Source organism: Homarus americanus, unplaced genomic scaffold, assembly GCF_018991925.1.
Source record: "Homarus americanus isolate GMGI-L3 unplaced genomic scaffold, GMGI_Hamer_2.0 scaffold18703, whole genome shotgun sequence".
NCBI classification, from domain to species: domain Eukaryota; kingdom Metazoa; phylum Arthropoda; class Malacostraca; order Decapoda; family Nephropidae; genus Homarus; species Homarus americanus.
In genome coordinates, this window is record NW_024749779.1 from 8000490 (window position 1) to 8018596 (window position 18107).

General features: G+C 38.7%; 1 protein-coding gene across 1 annotated transcript; it reads right to left on the bottom strand.

Annotated features, from left to right (window-relative positions):
• Nucleotides 1-1334: 1334 nt before the first annotated feature.
• On the bottom strand, nt 1335-15215 carry LOC121853882 (glutamate receptor U1-like). The gene is made up of 12 exons (XM_042348261.1): nt 15169-15215; nt 9894-10088; nt 9257-9433; nt 7589-7785; nt 7286-7408; nt 6752-6920; nt 5956-6197; nt 5475-5659; nt 4906-5136; nt 4442-4620; nt 3576-3753; nt 1335-1556 (listed from the first exon to the last, which is right to left on the bottom strand). Exons 2-12 carry the CDS (start codon nt 10082-10084, stop codon nt 1431-1433), a joined length of 1998 nt encoding a protein of 665 aa, XP_042204195.1. The 5' UTR covers nt 10085-10088; nt 15169-15215; the 3' UTR covers nt 1335-1430.
• Nucleotides 15216-18107: the final 2892 nt, after the last annotated feature.

Sequence of the window (18107 nt, forward strand, 5' to 3'; positions counted from 1 at the left end):
TAGTGTAAGTATCGATGATTCGCACTCATGACGACACACACATGGAATCTGATTTTCAATGTTTAATTTTCATCTTTGTGATAATTATTCTACATGAAACTGAATCGTCTACCTATACTGTACCTAAATTCTGGGACTAAATGGTCTGAAAAGAAAGTTTAACTAGAAATATTAATTTCATTTTATTGGAATGTCAGATATGTGTCCAGTACATGACCCGTCCGATAGCGTTCACAATTACAAATAACTCGTTTTGGTTATAAAGACATGAAGGATCCTGGATGGGAGAAATAGAACATGTTTCTACTTGGTCATTATCTTTACTCGATAACCCTAAATGATACCTATATTTAAGGACGTTGCAATAAACATGAACCAAAATATCAGTGAGGGATAATATACAGTAGTCGAATCATTACGAGGAACTTTTAGGGATCAAAATTGGGATAATTATGCTACCCTTTATTTTTATGTCTGGGCTAGAAGATTTCCAATTTCAAACAAACTAAAAATAAAAATAAAAACATTAAATAACAGAAACAAATCAATGAGAACAGCACAAACTTCATGTTAATTTACTCTCGGTTTCCTTGAATTTATCCTCTGGGGGGATCCACGGTGACAGACACCATCACTCACTTCATTTACAGGAGTGGGGCGTGTAAAAGGTGTGTGAGGTTAACAGGAGGAGTGTAAGAGGTGTGTGAGGTTAACAGGAGGAGTGTAAGAGGTGTGTGAGGTTAACAGGAGGAGTGTAAGAGGTGTGTGAGGTTAACAGGAGGAGTGTAAGAGGTGTGTGAGGTTAACATGAGGAGTGTAAGAGGTGTGTGAGGTTAACAGGAGGAGTGTAAGAGGTGTGTGAGGTTAACAGGAGAAGTGTAAGAGGCGCATGAGGTCAACAGGAGGAGTGTATGATGCGTATGAGGTCAACAGGAGGAGTGTATGATGCGTGTGAGGTTAACAGGAGGCGTGTAAGAGGTGTGTGAGGTTAACAGGAGGTGTATGAGGCGTGCAGGGGTTAACAGGAGGAGTGTATGATGCGTGTGAGGTTAACAGGAGGAGTGTAAGAGGTGTGTGAGGTGTGTGAGGTCAACAGGAGGAGTGTAAGAAGTGTTTGAGGTCAACAGGAGGAGTGTAAGAGGCGTGTGAGGTCAACAGGAGGAGTGTAAGAAGTGTGTGAGGTCAACAGGAGGAGTGTAAGAGGTGTGTGAGGTTAACAGGAGGAGTGTAAGAGGTGTGTGAGGTCAACAGGAGGAGTGTAAGAAGTGTGTGAGGTCAACAGGAGGAGTGTAAGAGGTGTGTGAGGTCAACAGGAGGAGTGTAAGAGGTGTGCGAGGTTAACAGGAGGAGTGTAAGAGGTGTGTGAGGTTAACAGGAGGAGTGTAAGAGGTGTGTGAGGTTTAGAGGATGAGTGTAAGAAGTGTGTGATGTCAACAGAGGGTGTATATGAGATACTCCAGTAAGAAGGTAAGGAGGCCGATGGCGTAACCAAACACCAGGAAGTAGAAGGTAACTTGCAAGTGGTGGAGCCCCAGCACCACCTGCTCTCCATCGTTCTGAAGGTTAAGAAATATAACATTTTAATGACACGTTAACTTCTATTTTAGACACTTTTTAATTGTATTATGGTTTAAGAGGGGAACAAACGACAGGTGTTCCTCTTGAGGTCAATTTAGATTGATAAGTTATATCCTCGAACTATTCTTACTTCGTACATCTTGGATAAGTAAGTCTAAGTTGTATGACTTAACATTACTATGCAGTGAGTGAGTGTATCTCCGTTCTATAAATAAGTGTGGGATGAAAGATTCAGAGAGTGTGATTACCTAACTTGTAACTGTACCTGCTTAAAGACCTAAAAAGCTTTGATGTTGAAGCGCAATAATAACATTATACCATTAACAACCACATGAAAGAGAATTCCACAGATAAGAAAAGGTGAAATTTTGATTAAGTTCGATTACATAAATCTAGCATGGGGTAGAGGCGGATAAGGTGGCATGATGATAGAAAGAAGTAGGATAATGGAGGTGCTGGAACTTTGTTTGGCTTTAGAATGGAAACAGCAGAAAATATCATATGGGTATAAAATTCATATGGTTGTATAGGATGAGAAGAATCTGGTCTTGGGCTAAGGTGATGGTTTTCAATATATCAGTGTGGATGAGAGGCGGTATGACGAGGTTAGAGAAGAGGAAACATGATGACTGAGGACGATGATGGACTGTACTTATATTAAATGTGGACAAGTCGGCTATTAATAAACTGTAATTGAAGGATTGGATAGCTTGAGGTAATTTGGTTGGATGACTGAGTGTTTTCTTAGCAACAAGGAGATTTCCTATCTTACTATTGACTAGCATCATACAATTGAATTGGGGAAAATTACAACATACAAGTACATTTAGCAGCTTTATGTAGCAGAACTAAGGAAGCACCGGAATTTAGTTCCGGCCGGTTGATTCCGCCCGGAACCTCGATATTTATAAAGTTTCGGTTCCGGCCGGAATTTGGGTAAAATAACTTTTTATAATGGTGCTGGTTGATATTACATAAATTAGAGTATAATTCATTTTAATGCTTCTTATTCCTAATGGATAATGCTGCATAAAAATACTGAATAGTTAATGAATATTGATGTATATGTACAGCAAAAAAATTTGTACATCTTAAATCATATTTATTATACTGTATATTTCACCGTGCTACAGAATGGATATAGAATCCCAAGAAAAAATTCAAAGGAGAATGACAAGACTAATCCCGGGCATTAAAAACTTTAAGCACAGAGACAGGTTAAAACACCTTAATTTGTACTCCCTCGAGAGACGTGGAATGAGGGGCGATATGATCGAGGTGTATAAATGGAAATCAGGTCTAAACAAAGGTGATATAACAAAAGTACTCAAACTATCCAACCAGGAGCGAACTCGTAACAATGGTTTTAAATTAGACAAATTTAGATTTAGGCGCGAGATAGGTAAACATTGGTTTGGAAATAGAGAAGTGGATGAGTGGAATAAGTTACCAAACATCATCATTACCTTGAATACGCTGGATAGCTTCAAACATAGGTTGGGTGGATATAATGAACGATCGGGGTTGGGTGTAAACGAGGTTGCCCAGTATGGGCCATTAGGCTGCAGTTTCCTCCATCCTTATGTTCTTATATTGATGTATTTAATGTATAGAAAATCAAAATATGTATAATTATATATAATGATGATATATTATCTTCAATAAACTATAATACCCCAAGTTTTCGGTTCCGACTGAAACTTTCGGCCGGATTATGTTAAAAGTTCCGGTAAGTTCCGGTTCCGGCCGGAATTTGATATTATGGTTCCGGTGCATCCCAGGTCAGAATCTAACTGGATGAAGTTTGGAATAGTCAGTAGCTCTTAGGTAAGGCACAGACTTCACTAATTACTAGTAATATCCGAGCTAGATGACTCCGTGTAGTTGTAAGTGGGCAAGTGGGCACTGAGAAGACTCAGTGTTTTAAAGTAACAATGTGTGCGAGTTTCACTGTATGTTCAAGTCTCATCTGGGGCGTCACACCACAATTGCATTACTTGATAAATAGTGTTATCGTCTTTCTCCTGGTTCTTCCCGGCCTCTTCCTCCTGCTGTTGTCGTCTGGTGTTCCTCACGCGGGTGGAGATGACGTCATCCATCCAGTACTTGATGAGACCAGCTTCCAGTAGTCGCTGTATGGCTAGGTCGAGACGACGCAGGAACGGTGCCACCTTCCTGTCAGAATTGTTCGAACTTAATTCCAAGAGTTTTGTCTTTATGATTAAAATTTAAATATTCTTTTCATATACTTATTTCAACTAAAGAAAGTTAAACGAGAAATCTCCATGACTGTAGAAGTGCAAGTTACTGCAGTGTCATGTTATAAATATTATAATGGTTGCCCCTCGTGCAACAAGGATGGCCGGCCCAGGGGCCACCAAGACATGAATTTGTTTAAGGTGTAGAAGCTGTCGCCAACACAACAGCATGACCCGGTGTCAAGGAACAGTCCGAGAAGACCGGACAACTCACCAACTGCACAGGCTAACCATTATCCCGGAACACGATCCGTAAATCGATTAACATCCAGGTTCCAATTACTGCTGGGTAGGCAGAGGCAAATGGTGTAAAGAAACTTGCCCATAGTTTCACCCTGCCCGAGGATCGAACCCGGGTCCTCTGGCTTGCGAGGAGAGCATGCTGACCATTACATGTGGAGTGAAGGTCAGTGTCACTTACTTTGTTCAGATTACAAACTTGTGAAATGCTTTTATAGCTATAACTTATTCTATTATTATTTAATATCGTCTCGCCCATATATTACAGAAGGGTAACATTTAAAACACTTAACATTCACATTATTTTTGAGGCCAATAAATTTTCTTTTTGAGACAATAGGAAACATTACATATTCAACACCCACCTGAATGCCCAAGCATTACCAGCAAAAAGTGGGTATTCTGTGGCGCTGATGTGGATGGGCGTGTAACCCAGCTTGTCGGTGTAACGGGTGGCGACCATCGTCTTGGAGTAGTACTCACTGTAGATATAAGAGTGGCCGCCCTTCAGCACTAGTTCCATGCCCTTCTCAAAACTCTCAGCCTGTTGTAAGTGGTTGAAATTTGTATAATGCTCTTTCGTTAGATAGAGTCTACAAAAACAAATACCGCCTTTTTTGTCTTCACATTGTCACCATTTGAGTTAGGATGATGTATGCGTAGCATTTCTTCTTCTATCGATACACGAAAATATGTTCTGAAAACAGCTGTTGGTGAAGGAGGTGACGTGTAGAAAAAAACAGAATGTAAAAATAATTAATAATTCAGAGTAATTCAAAGTTGAAAAGGTAGCTGTTTATAAGAAGCTTGAGTCATATCCGACTCATACCTGCATGCCGAGGTACATCTTCTGGGTGGCTGGGTCAGGGCTGCTCTTGAGGTAAAGGAGGAGAGCGCCCGTCATACGCCGTGTCATCCAGCGCCACCCATCCTGCGCCACTAGGTCATCTACACTGTTGATGGCCGGGGACTTCCGCTGCACCACCAGGTGAGAAATGAGTGACGACCTGTAGGCGGACGTCATCACAAAGCTGAACACCAGCCACCACCCGACCAGTACCTGTAAACACGTGACACCAACACCACCAAACAAATAAATCATAAACAGTTCTTCATTATGCCATAAGCTTAAGATATAAAAATAACACTAAAGTCAACAAAGGAAAACCGGGTCCCGGATTTTCAGAGCTTCGTGTCACAATTTTTCCTCTTAACTGGGAAAGTTAGAAAACATATAACTGGTCCATCAAGATACAGCAAAAATAACCTCCTCCATAATAACGTCTACTTACTCTGAGAATTCACTTTAACTAATTTAAATCATTTTACACCAATTAGGAGACAAAATAAACAGAAAGAATCTTTAAAAATCATAGACTAGTACTGCAGGTACTGTACCTGAGCAGTGATGTTGTTGGGAGGATCAGCTGGTGGGTCCTCCAGTATGACGCCCCAGCTGTAGAAGAGGGCAGAGGTGAGGGTGAAACTCCGCCCACCTGACGCCCATGACCACACCTTCTGCAACAACCACAGTGTCACGCCCCACATGAAGATGCCCACCAGCAGGATGAGCCACAGCTCACCTAGAGGGATGGATAAATGTAAAAAGGTAGTGATGCAGTCACCTTATTATTCCCTTCTTTCTAACTTTAAAATTCGACTGGCTACCCCTCCTTGTTTTACTTATTTTACTTCACCTTTTGCTCCTTACAGATGGCTACTTCCCTTCCCTCGCAGCTATATGTGACAAGCTGTCTACCTGTAATTACCTATATTATCACCTACGTACTGTACCTAGAATTATTCTTATATACATATATGAATTTTTCCGACTATCTACCCTTACCAGGCCTTACCATTGTGTTCCTCGGCCACTTACCTACAAATGGACGAATGAGTGACAGGTATTCTGGTAAAGGTTGTGGCTTCAAGGACAAAATGATCACTGACTCATCAATATATACCCGACAAAAGTGCACCACGGAGGCTCTTTCGGTCGTGACGGTGAGGTCAAGGGAAAAATCTGCCTTCTCGTATTGGAGGTCCCCTACGAGGCCGGTGAAGTTGCCGCCTTCTGCTGGTAAACCCCACTGCCGATCTAGTGGTTCCCTGATGTCATAACTGGGAAGAATAGGCCTGACTTATCTTTAATTCCAAATTGTCACACTAGCTTTATCATTATTCTATACTATTATGATACCACACTGTAACATGATTCTACAATATGTTATGATTCTACACTGTCTTTATCATGATTCGACACTGTGTTATGATTCTACACTGTATCCATGCCCTCTACAGACTCCCCTTATATCTTTACTAGTCAAGACCATAAAAATGACAGTCCTTACCTACAGTATACTCCCTGATGACGTCACACGCAAGACGTAAGATTTAAATACGGTGATCATATCGAAGATCGTAAGTGGAATTAAAGCGTATGTAAACACCCAGAAGATAGTTCTTGATAATGTAGTGCATAGGTATATCCAGAAGATTCTAAAGTGCATAGGAACACTAAGAATTTTGTACGTGATTCTGAAGTATAAAGGAACACCCTGATTATTGTACGTGATTCTGAAAAACTGTCCACAGGAACACCCAAAAGATCGTTCGTGAACTCCTGCCCCTAGTGTGACCCTGAAGTGCAGACAAAAAAAAAAGAGATAACGTACGTAAAGTTGAGGTAGGAAGCCATGGCGTGGATCATACGACTGTCGAGTGAGTCTTCCAGGAAAACCCGAGTACTCCCTGGCTCCTCGCTCTCCCTTTCCGTGCTGATGTAGGGGAAGTAACTCTTGGTGACGATCCTGAACTGCCTGCCCATGAAGTTTTCAGGCTGGTCTAAAGTGCCAGTAGAGAGCTAGATTATGGTGATAGTAGTGAACAATAATTAGTCAGAACTGGATTCAGATCTTAAAAAAAAGTATTTTGTATTATTTGTATTGATACTGGTGTGTATGGGTACATATACAAGTAATAGGTGTAGTAATTTAGTATTAACACCCACCGTTATCGGATAGTTTAAGTGGAATTTTAAACAGCGAAAATTAACCTTGGAAATATTATTTTAACAGAAGAATGTTTAATTGTGAATGGGTGCATTTGTGTGTCCCAGAATCTGGGTCTTGTGGGTAAGTGATGCGAGGCACTGGCTTAGACATCTACCAAAGGTTATGACTTATAAGACATCTCGTTCTGAGGCTCACCATAGAAAAAGTGGAGGCCGCTGGGGACACCAATAGTGAGGTCCCAGAGGTACAGCAGCTGCGCGTCTTCCTTCCCGTTGTTACAGTACATACACCGTCGGTACACCTCCACACTCTCACTCCCTGTTGACATTTGTCTTCAAGTGACGGTTTCGCTTACTTTTTATTTACCACAAACATAAGATATTAATCCACGTATAAATATATGCATGCACAAAATTTTACGCTAACATCAGCATAAACTGTGTGGCAGCAACAACATATTTTTATAAGTCATCGTTGACCTGCAGCAATATGTGTTACCTTCATCAGGTCTTCTCTTCCTAATATTAGTGTCAGGTGTGACAACATAACGACTAAGGTTGAGGAGAGCGAGGTACAGGGCGTGGTTAGTGTTGCGGAGGGCGTGGTGAAGGAGGAGGGTCTCCACGCCAGACTTCACACCCACAACTACCACGCGGGTCTCCGGCCTCAGCCACAGCCTACACCGCTCCAGGAACCTGTCACCGAGTTGGCCAGATTGAGTGTCTTCACTGAGCACGAATGAGTTTATCAATAATGGTGACTCAGCAGTATCCATCTACATATTGACAAGTTTTGAACTCTTTCAGGGATTCAACTATCTTTTCATAGAAAAACTGACGAGTCTCCCTCAGCGGGTTCCGAGCACAGCACCTCTTTCAGGAGTTGGAGGAGCTTCAACAGTTACGTTATTTAAAAGTCATTAAAAGGGCTCTATGAAGGTGTTTTTTTTTCAGGGGAAAAGATGTCAGCGCTTATCAAAACAAATATTTCAGAAAACTCCCGACAGAGTATGTTAAGAACAGCGACGCTTTAACAAAAATATAAAAAATAAATAAATAAATAAATAAATAAATAATAATAATAATATAGTAATAATCCAAAGCCTTACTTTTTATGTGTTAAGTACTGTATATGTGATAAATATCATCTTTGCGCTTAGAGAAGACGAAACAAACCATTCTATATATCCTAATCTGACTAATCTAATCAATTAACTGTCATCTAACCTAGCCTAACCTAACCTATTTACCTCCAGGACGTTGACGTAGTTTAGGTGAATTATGTTCTTTCAGAAAAGATCGTATCGATCAATGGTCAAGATACACAAGCTGGCGTGATCTCATCGCTCACCAACTCAGTTCATGTTATAATTTTTCTCTAAGTTTCACCAAAGATAAAACAAATACTCAAATTGTAAAGTAAGGGAATTTCTGATAATTAATAACTGACACATAAGTTGGAGATTTTTTTTTTTTTTTATTAAGTAAGAGTTTCCGTTCATAAATAACTAAATTACACACATCTGGCTCCGCATACTATGTGATCCCTGGAGCTAATGCTTCACAAATATTGATACTTCACTGGAATTTATATTCAGTAAATATTAGGACCCACGAAAATAATAATTCAGAATTATCTTAAGCCTCCAGAACAAATATTTCAGAACTATCTGGACAAAGATTTCGAAAAAAATGGACTTCCCACAACACCGTATTTCTGATACATTTAATGGCCTCGGGAACTAGTTAAGAGGAAAACACTCGTTCAACTGGAATTAAATGAACGATGTGTTATGGTGATATAAAGATGGTGAACAGTATTAAAAAATAAGTGCTAATAAAATAATGGGAAGCATAAAAATCTGTGAAACCGAAGATACTGGCCAGGAAATTTATAATCTAAATATAATTAAAAAGAAAACAACGTACTGTATATAATATTATATAAACTAGGGAAATCGTAATGAGAATACTTGCTGGAGATGAGACAGAGCTGGAGAAGATTCGGTAATAAAAAGGAACTTTACTGCAATGGGAAATGTGAATAAATACGTGAATGAAAAGATAGGAATAAAATTAATATTTGGGGTCATAGCAGACAATGACACACGAAACAAGATGTGGGTTGTGTACTGTCGTGGGTTATGAATATATGTGTATGTTGCACCTGACGATGGAGTGACTCTCTCTGGCGGTGTTGTCTAGGATGAGAACGTGGCAGGAGAGAGTGGCATCACCCCACAGCCCCTGCAGGAGGTGGCGCTCCTCATGAGTTGGCTGGTCCTGGGAGAACATCACCGTTGTCTCTACCACAACCGCAGTTTCCATCTCCGCCGCCAGATGTCTTTAGTGTACACAATAATAAAGAAGAACACTGAACCTTACTGCCTCCACATATATGATGGAATTATAAGTAAAGTACTGAAACAATTTTACAGAAATTAAAAAAATTATTGCAATTATCGCTATGACGCCAACAATGATTGTTATAATATAATTAAATTTCATATATTTCTCATAATTTTATCACGAAAGTTTTCATGAAAGAATTAGATAAATAGAAACAAAATATAATTACAAAATGATAAATTATAAGATATTTTACGCGCACATACTGTGTATTAACTTTTTTAGACTGGTGAAGATACATTTGGAATTCCTGGAGTAAAGACAAAGAAAGTGAGGAATAAAAATAATACTCCCAGGTCGAATAACCCGAATTTTTACTACATTCGAATATACGGTACGGATCTGTCAGAGCCGGAAAACAAAACAAATAGTGCTCCAAGATAATAAGAACTCACCTGATTATTTGTGAGTAAACAGGGGAGTGTTTTGTTGTGGTGGCCAACATTAGGTGACACCCAAGCAGGTGTTCCCTCACCACCTGGCTCACCATCATGCCCAACTGTTCATCAGGACGACCCTCCACCGGCACCTCCCAAGCTACGCCCACCAGCAGGTAAACCAGCGAGGCAAACGATGAGTGTTTCATTTTTCTGGAGATAAATTAAACATTGATGATTCATTGTTTCATTGTAGCGTAAGAGAGAACTTTCTGGCTACAATGAATTAACACCCTGATTAAGATATATCAAAGCTTACAAGTACTGACTATATCTCTTGCCTACGGTGTCTCAGGCTTTTGTATACGATGACCTATTTCCTCGAGTGCGATGATAGTGTACTCAGTGGGTTGAGTCATTGTAATCAAGGGACTGATAGGTAGAAATACGTTATGAAATATACCTTAGTCAAACATATCGTATTTTTAGATAATATTCACTTTTTTTCGACACTGTGACAATAACAAAAGCAAACAATATACAATTCTAAAAAAAGGTAAAAACGATTAAAAGAAATATACCCTGAGAGAAAGTTGATAGGGGAAAATACATGTTAATGAGGTATGCCAATGAAAAATATAAATGATTGTTTTAAGCCAATGGACAAAGGATAAAATAAATAAATCGTCTTCTATGACTCCGGCGTAACGAGAGAAGCATACACAACTTAATAACAACTTGACGTAAACAATATTATCATTGAACAAACGTTAAGCTTAAAAATTAAAAAAAAAATTAAAAATTATATGATTGAAACATGGGGAAAGTGCAGCTAGAATATTTTATGGTAACATCGAGATGAAGTAGTGAGAGGGAGAGGGTGGAAGAGGAAGGGGGAGGGGTAGGGGGGAAAGAGGGTGAAGGTGGGAGGGGAGGAAGAGGGAGAGTGAAGGGAGAGGGGAATAAATTCCGATGTGTCGTGCTATAAAATGCAACTGTAGTGTGTAGGCATGTCATTGATAAAGCCATAAAATCTAAACGACTTTTATGCGTAATAAGAACACCATCTTGTTTTTATTGGAAACCGAACAAATTATTAATTATATAATTTCCTCCATTATTCAGGTCAGGTTAGGTTAAGTTGGGTTAGGTTTGGTTAGGTTAGGTTAGGTTAGGTTCGGTTAGGTAAAAATATTCCAGGATTTGTTGGAAGCTTAAAAATCTGATTAAATTACATTATAGTTATCTAGTGAGAGATTTAAATTTTTCTGGTTTCGTTTTTCCTCTATTTATTCAATTTCTTTCACAAAATCTTATGAACACTAGCGACTAACTGTAATGTTGCAGTGTGGGTGATAACACACCTGTGCACTATCACCTGTCAAACTTTTCAATACTACCCTGCTTCAGGTACTTTACTTATTTATCTATTTATCAAAATAGTTCTTACTTTCCATTTTCCACTAACATATGGCAGGATACCGTGAGCTTGGCCTGGGCCTCAACTATAAAATATTACCTGTATGTTCCTTAATATTTCCTCCTTTGTATAATATATCTCCAGTAATTTCCGTCGTACAAAATAACACAAATGATTAATGAAAAAATATTACAGTTTCGGTTTTACCATTGAGTGTTATGACGTCATGAACACAGTGTCCCACAGTTGATTGTGCATTCTTAAAATAGGTTTCATTACATACAATATACTGTACACACGGCCCAGGAGGACGTAAATAATATTCCTCTTTTGAGATACGTACTTCACTGATATTGTCAGATGACCACAACATTCCACATCAGTGACAAATGTTAAACTAAACATTATAGTCGCTATCTAGGATTTGGCACACGCTAGAACCTTGGAATCCAATGACACGATCCTTCAAGGTTTCTAGTACGATGTCTTCCTCTCCCCAAATTAACACTGATAAAGTATAAAAGGAAATTTCAAATCTATCACAAGATTTATATAACATAAGAATATACAATAAGCCTTCAGATGATGTAACTTTATTGCACGGTCATAAATCACCTAATTCTATCACCGAAACAAAGGTCGATGAAATTACTAATGCATTAAGTTAACTGGTAGAGTGTCAGCCATGGTAAGTCAACAAAAACTTCAATGTTTCATGTCAAGATGTCATTCACCCTTCCTGATGTCTCACTGACATAGTTTGACTTTCCGCCGATGCTGGTAAATGACATTTTGACACGGGGCGTTGAGGGTCTATGTGACTGTTGGCGGTGCTTGAGAGGCTGGGAGTAAATTGAAACTTAGCCCTTGGTAATGTATACAATTTCCTAATGCATTGTGTTTTTTTTTACTGTATCACTTACTGTACATTTATAAACAAAATTAGAAGCAATTTCTTTGTGTGGATAATATACCTCAGCTACATTATGACTATGTAAAACAGATGGCAGGACTCCATGACCTCGGCTTGGTACTGGGAAATAAAACATTAACTGTATTTCCTCCCCTACAGTATATAATATATCTCCAGCAATTTCCACCATGCTAAATAATACAAATGAATTATGAAGATTTATTACTATTTCGGCTTTACGAGTGACTGTTTTGACGTCCTGAGCACACTGTACCACTGTACCAACAATACACACGGCCCAGGAGGAAGCAAACTATCTTTCTCTCTTGAGATTCGTAATTTACTGATGTTGTCAGGTGCCCACAACAATCCACACCAGAGGTGTTTACGCTGATATTCCTGTGTACATTACAGGTGCAGATATAGTATGACTATGTGCATGATGTGAACTGTTGATTGATTTACTTCATACGGATTCAACTATATTGTTCAAATGTTATATTGAATTTATAATCTATGGCATGAATGTAAAATCATGTACCCTCTAAGTAAATAATTTTAATATAGTTTTAATATATGAGTTGTATGTCAAAGGTTTTAGTGTAAGATATTCTCCAAAACGCATAGACTATATAATATAGGTTATAAAAGTGCCCGCTGAGCTTTTATGACGAGACTAATTATCCTCCAAGAAGTAATTTTCCTGTACTCTGCATTGTATAAAATAATATCTTGGTAAACTTATCAATTCAGGATTTATTATTAATGATGGTTATATGTAAATATTGACTAAAATGAAGAGCACGCAAGTTTAATGCTGCGGATTGTTGCCTTGTGTTATTTTGACAGTTCTCGTGTGATGAATTGCATGTACTATACTGTACGTATAAGACAGAAAAATCACTTAAAATTTTTTTTTTAATTTTCATTAATATTTCATAAATGATAATAATTAAAGGCGACCTCCAAAAAAATCCGATTTCGCTCAAAATAACTTACACGGTCATGGAATTTCAATAGGGCATACAGAATTATATATATTTTTTCAATAATGGATTTGTCCTTAGGGAAGCTCAGACGTATCAGGAAAATTATCACGACTGCGTAGACATGCATCTTTATTTTCAATCATATATTTCGAACAGTATCGCCATCACCAGTGTTACAAAGAAGTAAAGAAGCCATATCAGAGCAAAGATGTCAGTAATTTGAAATTTTGGTAGGCGGAAAGGTGTTGTTCTGTTTCAGAGTGTTCTCTGATGGCAGAGTGATTACGTCTACTAAGTGGATATTGTGTTCGTGATGACACATTTATGTTCGTAAATCCTGTGTTGTAACCACCCAGTTGTGGAGCTAATACACCGAACATTGCAGCTCAAACATGGAATAAGTACACAACACCAGATGTGAGATCAAAAGGTTTCGGTTTTACTCTCTTTAAAAATGAGCCTATGATAAAGTCTTTTATAAAAATAAAATGGAAATCAATATGCAGAAAGGTATCTCTTAAAACAGTTACATAACGTTTTAAAAGAGTTTTACATGAAAATTTATTTTATGTTATATTTTATGATGCTTTGCTGATATTATTTCTTTACTTCTTTGTAGCACTGATGATGAAGATAGTGGTCTTCGAAATGTCTAATTGAAAATAAACATATACTGTATGTCTATAATATATATATATATATATATATATATATATATATATATATATATATATATATATATATATATATATATATATATATATATATATATATATATATATATATATATATATATATATTTATATGCTGATAGTCACATTAGAAAAAAGAAACACGAGGTTCCCAAGCGCCTTCGTAAATTGCATGAAAGCCTATAGTTGGCACGCGTAATTCCCGGTGGATGCTCCCGTTGCTTAAAAAAGTAAGACGAAGGAGCGCCTTAGCTTTCGTCTTTATTCAAGACATCTCCAGAGGCAACTGAATATACACGGACTGAAAAAGGCTTTTATACAAAGGGTGACTTTACATAACATCAGTTCAGGTCAATAGCCTGGGATCCATCTGGAAAAACAGAAAAAAAAATAATAATAAATAAATTTCTTTGGCCATAAAAAACTTGTATAAATTGCCTCTCCAATGCAATCTAGAGGTTGTTTTTATCTTTTATAGAATCTAAGTTATTAATATTTTAAATTGCACCAGGACTTTACGGACGTCCTGTTACAAGGTATATCGCTGGGAGTATAAAAACGTTACCTTCTATGTATTATGAAGGTCTATATAGAGTTAAATCTTAAATAAGACGACAACAGCCATAGTCTTGTTGGATATAATTATGTCCAACAAAAAGTGTGCCTTCTTTAACCCGTTTAACACTGTCGTCACCACCTTCTTTCCCTTCGACCATAACATAAATTATTGATCTATATTTTTATCATTGGTTCTTTGAGTTTTAAGCCGAGGTGGTGTAAGAGTCCTCCCTTCCCCACGTATCCTTGTGATATTATTATATCTCCTTCACGCCACGAGTCATTGCGCCACAAGTTAGCTAACTTCGCGTTCAAGATGGCTGGAACTTTCACTCGTACTCTAGTGGACGGCAAACGAGTCTTCAACAAACGAATGATCTCTTCTCTGTCCATTCGCCATATGCTGTATTATACTTAAGCATTGTTTATCCTCTTTCATATCTTCTGCCCCAACGGTTTGTATTTATTGGAAATACATGTTGGGCTGCACACACATTATATATATATATATATATATATATATATATATATATATATATATATATATATATATATATATATATATATATATATATATATATATATATATATATATATATATATAAATATATATATATATACATATATTACTTTTTTTTACGGGGATTAGCCCAGCTGGGCACAGATCACTGACTCACAAGTCAGAGGGACACAACACAAGCGTGACAAGTGGCAAACTTACCTGGACGTCCTCAGCGTCTATCTCTCAGAGCAGCCTAGACCCACACTAACTCTCCTCAACCCACCTGGAGCAATAACACAAAAATAAGGGTCCGTGGCGCATCACTGCCGAGTGTCACCAAGCTGATATATAATTAAGAATGCTCTTCTATTCCCCAAGATACACTGACATATCTGGGGGCACAGAAAGTCTCTTAGTACTTTTACTCTAAAGTTGTTATTTAATTAATCCTGAATTTTGGGGTATACTAATGGCACTCCGGTCATCAAAATCTCATCACTAAATATCTTTCTTTGCTTTTCATTTAGTTCCAGCTACTTCAGTTTTCTTTATCTTGAATTAAACAAGTCATAGAAACTGTATGAAGCCCTTGACGCAGCCACGGTGAGTGAGATCCTAGTATCACTAAGCCAGAGTCTCTTCCCCGGCCCGGCCAGGTGTACTACACAACATGATCAGGGGAATTTGCATGAATAATAATTAATGAACTAGCGGATGTCTTCATTAATGCCTTCGCTCCCGTTTTCATCATGCCGCAGCTGCTGCCGCCGCCCCTGCCAAGGTATTGTCACGATCCACCAGAAATGCAGCACAAGTTCTGGTTATGATACTGAGAACTGTATTATTATTATTATTATTATTATTATTATTATTATTATTATTATTATTATTATTATTATTATTATTATTATTATTATTATTATTATTATTATTATTATTATTATTATTATTATTATTATTATTATTATTATTATTATTATTATTATTATTATTATTATTATTATTATTATTATTATTATTATTATTATTATTATTATCTTTATTATTATTATTATTATTATTATTATTATTGTTATTATTATTATTATTATTAATTGAAAAGGTTCTCCATATAATGTGAAACTAATTATAAATTCGATCATTAGGCGAGGTACAGCTCGAAAAGACTTCCCATTTGCTAAGGAATAACTTATGTTATGGTCGAGGGGAAAGAAGGTGGTGACGACAGTGCTTAGCGAGTTAAAGAAGGCACATTTTATGTAGGTCATAATTGGAGGCAATTTTTTCATCAACAAAACAAGTAGTATTAGTACTAGTAGTAGTAGTAGTGTGTGGGTGTAAAAAGTGTGTGTGCGTGTGTGTATGTGTGCACAAAAGTCGGTGTAATGTTTCTAGTGTGCAGCATTATGTTATTGTTAAGGTGCAAGCACTGTTTGCTCCCTCTCGCTTTCAGTTACCGCCGTTGGCTAGCCATAGTGATGAACAGAAAATCAACTTTGTGTAAGTCTTCCATGCCAGTACACAGCCTCTTCACCATCAAGACTCCTGCTGTGCTTTCTCGTGACAACATATGGTAACTGAGGGCCTCACGGCTCCAGGTTAGACTTGGAGGGGATCTCGGAGCAGCAATGGGCCCCAGAGGGATGGCGCATAGGCCGACTGGCATGTGGACACGCCCTGGCGCCTACTAACTACTGCTCCGCAGACATGCTTATAGAGCTCCGGTAAGACCCCAACGTCGGTATAGACGGAAGAGGTAACCAACATGGGAACCCAACGACTACACCGGCGGATGAAGGCAGTGCAAGATGGAGAGTACTAAGGCGAAACTCAACAAACAGGGCTGTCGGCAGTCCATAGCTACTCTCCCTCTCCCCAGTCGTTGCAACCATCTGTACCACTAGATTAGGGAAAAGGAGATTTAAGATGTGTGGTTGCAGTCTGCGCTCCTGCCTCGCCACATAAATCAACTCACACGCAGCCATCATCCAACTCATCATACTTCTCGTCATTATGAACAGATGCCGCCAAAAGTCCTATGGCGAGAGACAAGTGAACAAGTGGCGATAGGGACAGGCAGAGATTACTACCGGAAGTCTCTAGTCACAACTCTGCACATGGCAAAGATAAGATGATCGTTTATTCACTAGGATCTAGGCAGCTTTGCAAACTGGTCCTGTTTGTGTGACTGAGCAGCCATTTCCAGAAGCCACTCTGCTCACCCCACATGGGGATGGGTCTAGAAAAGGAATCCTATACATAGCCTACACCGCCCCCCCCCCAAAAAAAAATAAAAACCTTACTGGGTAACCGCACCCAGTCAGGAAATCCTAATTCGGTCGAAAACATAATCATAATCAGAGATCAAATAAAAAACAAATTATACAACTTCTAATGGTCGCTGCATGAAATGTCAGGACCATTCTGGATACTGACACAAATGAGTATCCTGAAAGAAGAACCGCTCCTCTGGCAAAGGAGCCGTCTAGGTATTACTTCGACACAGCAGCCATTAGTGAATCCCGACTCCAAGACGAGGGTCAACTCACAGAACGGGAGTCCAGCTATGCCTTCTTCTGGAAGGGTAAGACTACTGTGGAGAAAAAAAGGATTTATGGATTTGCCTTCGCCATTCGCCAATCCATCCTCAATAGGCTAATTGAAATGTCTATTGGGATCAACGATCGTCTCATGACGCCCCAACACTGGATGCAGAGGATAACATCAAGGAGACCTTTTACGCCTACCTTGACAGAGTGCTAACCTCTACCCCCAGAGAATATTAAGCTGTGCTCCGAGGTGACTTTAATGCCGGAGTTAGCAGAGATGCTGACATATGGCAGGGAAACAGAGGGAGAAACGGAGTAGACAAGTGTAATCCCAATGGCCTGCTCCTTCTCAGCAAATGTGCTGAACACCTCACTATCACCAACACCTTCTTTAGGCAGGCCGACAAGTTCAAGCACTTTTGACAACACTCGCGAACCAAACATTGGCATCTCATTGACTACATTATTGTTAAAGAAAGAAATCGCCGAGATGTCCTCAACACCCTAGACATGCGTGGCTCAGAACCATTGCGACACTGATCATCGGCTCCTCAGAGACAGGCTTTCACTTCAAGTTGCCCCAAAATGGCGAAGGCAGCAAGCCTCCAG

Excerpts from the sequence above, each read along its gene's own strand:
- LOC121853882 (XM_042348261.1), bottom strand. The coding sequence starts at position 10,084 with ATGAAACACTCATCGTTTGCCTCGCTGGTTTACCTGCTGGTGGGCGTA. Across the intron at positions 6,921-7,285 it reads CGGCCTCCACTTTTTCTATG|ACCAGCCTGAAAACTTCATG; the intron begins GTGAGCCTCAGA and ends CTGGCACTTTAG. Across the intron at positions 5,137-5,474 it reads CCAACAACATCACTGCTCAG|GTACTGGTCGGGTGGTGGCT; the intron begins GTACAGTACCTG and ends ACGTGTTTACAG.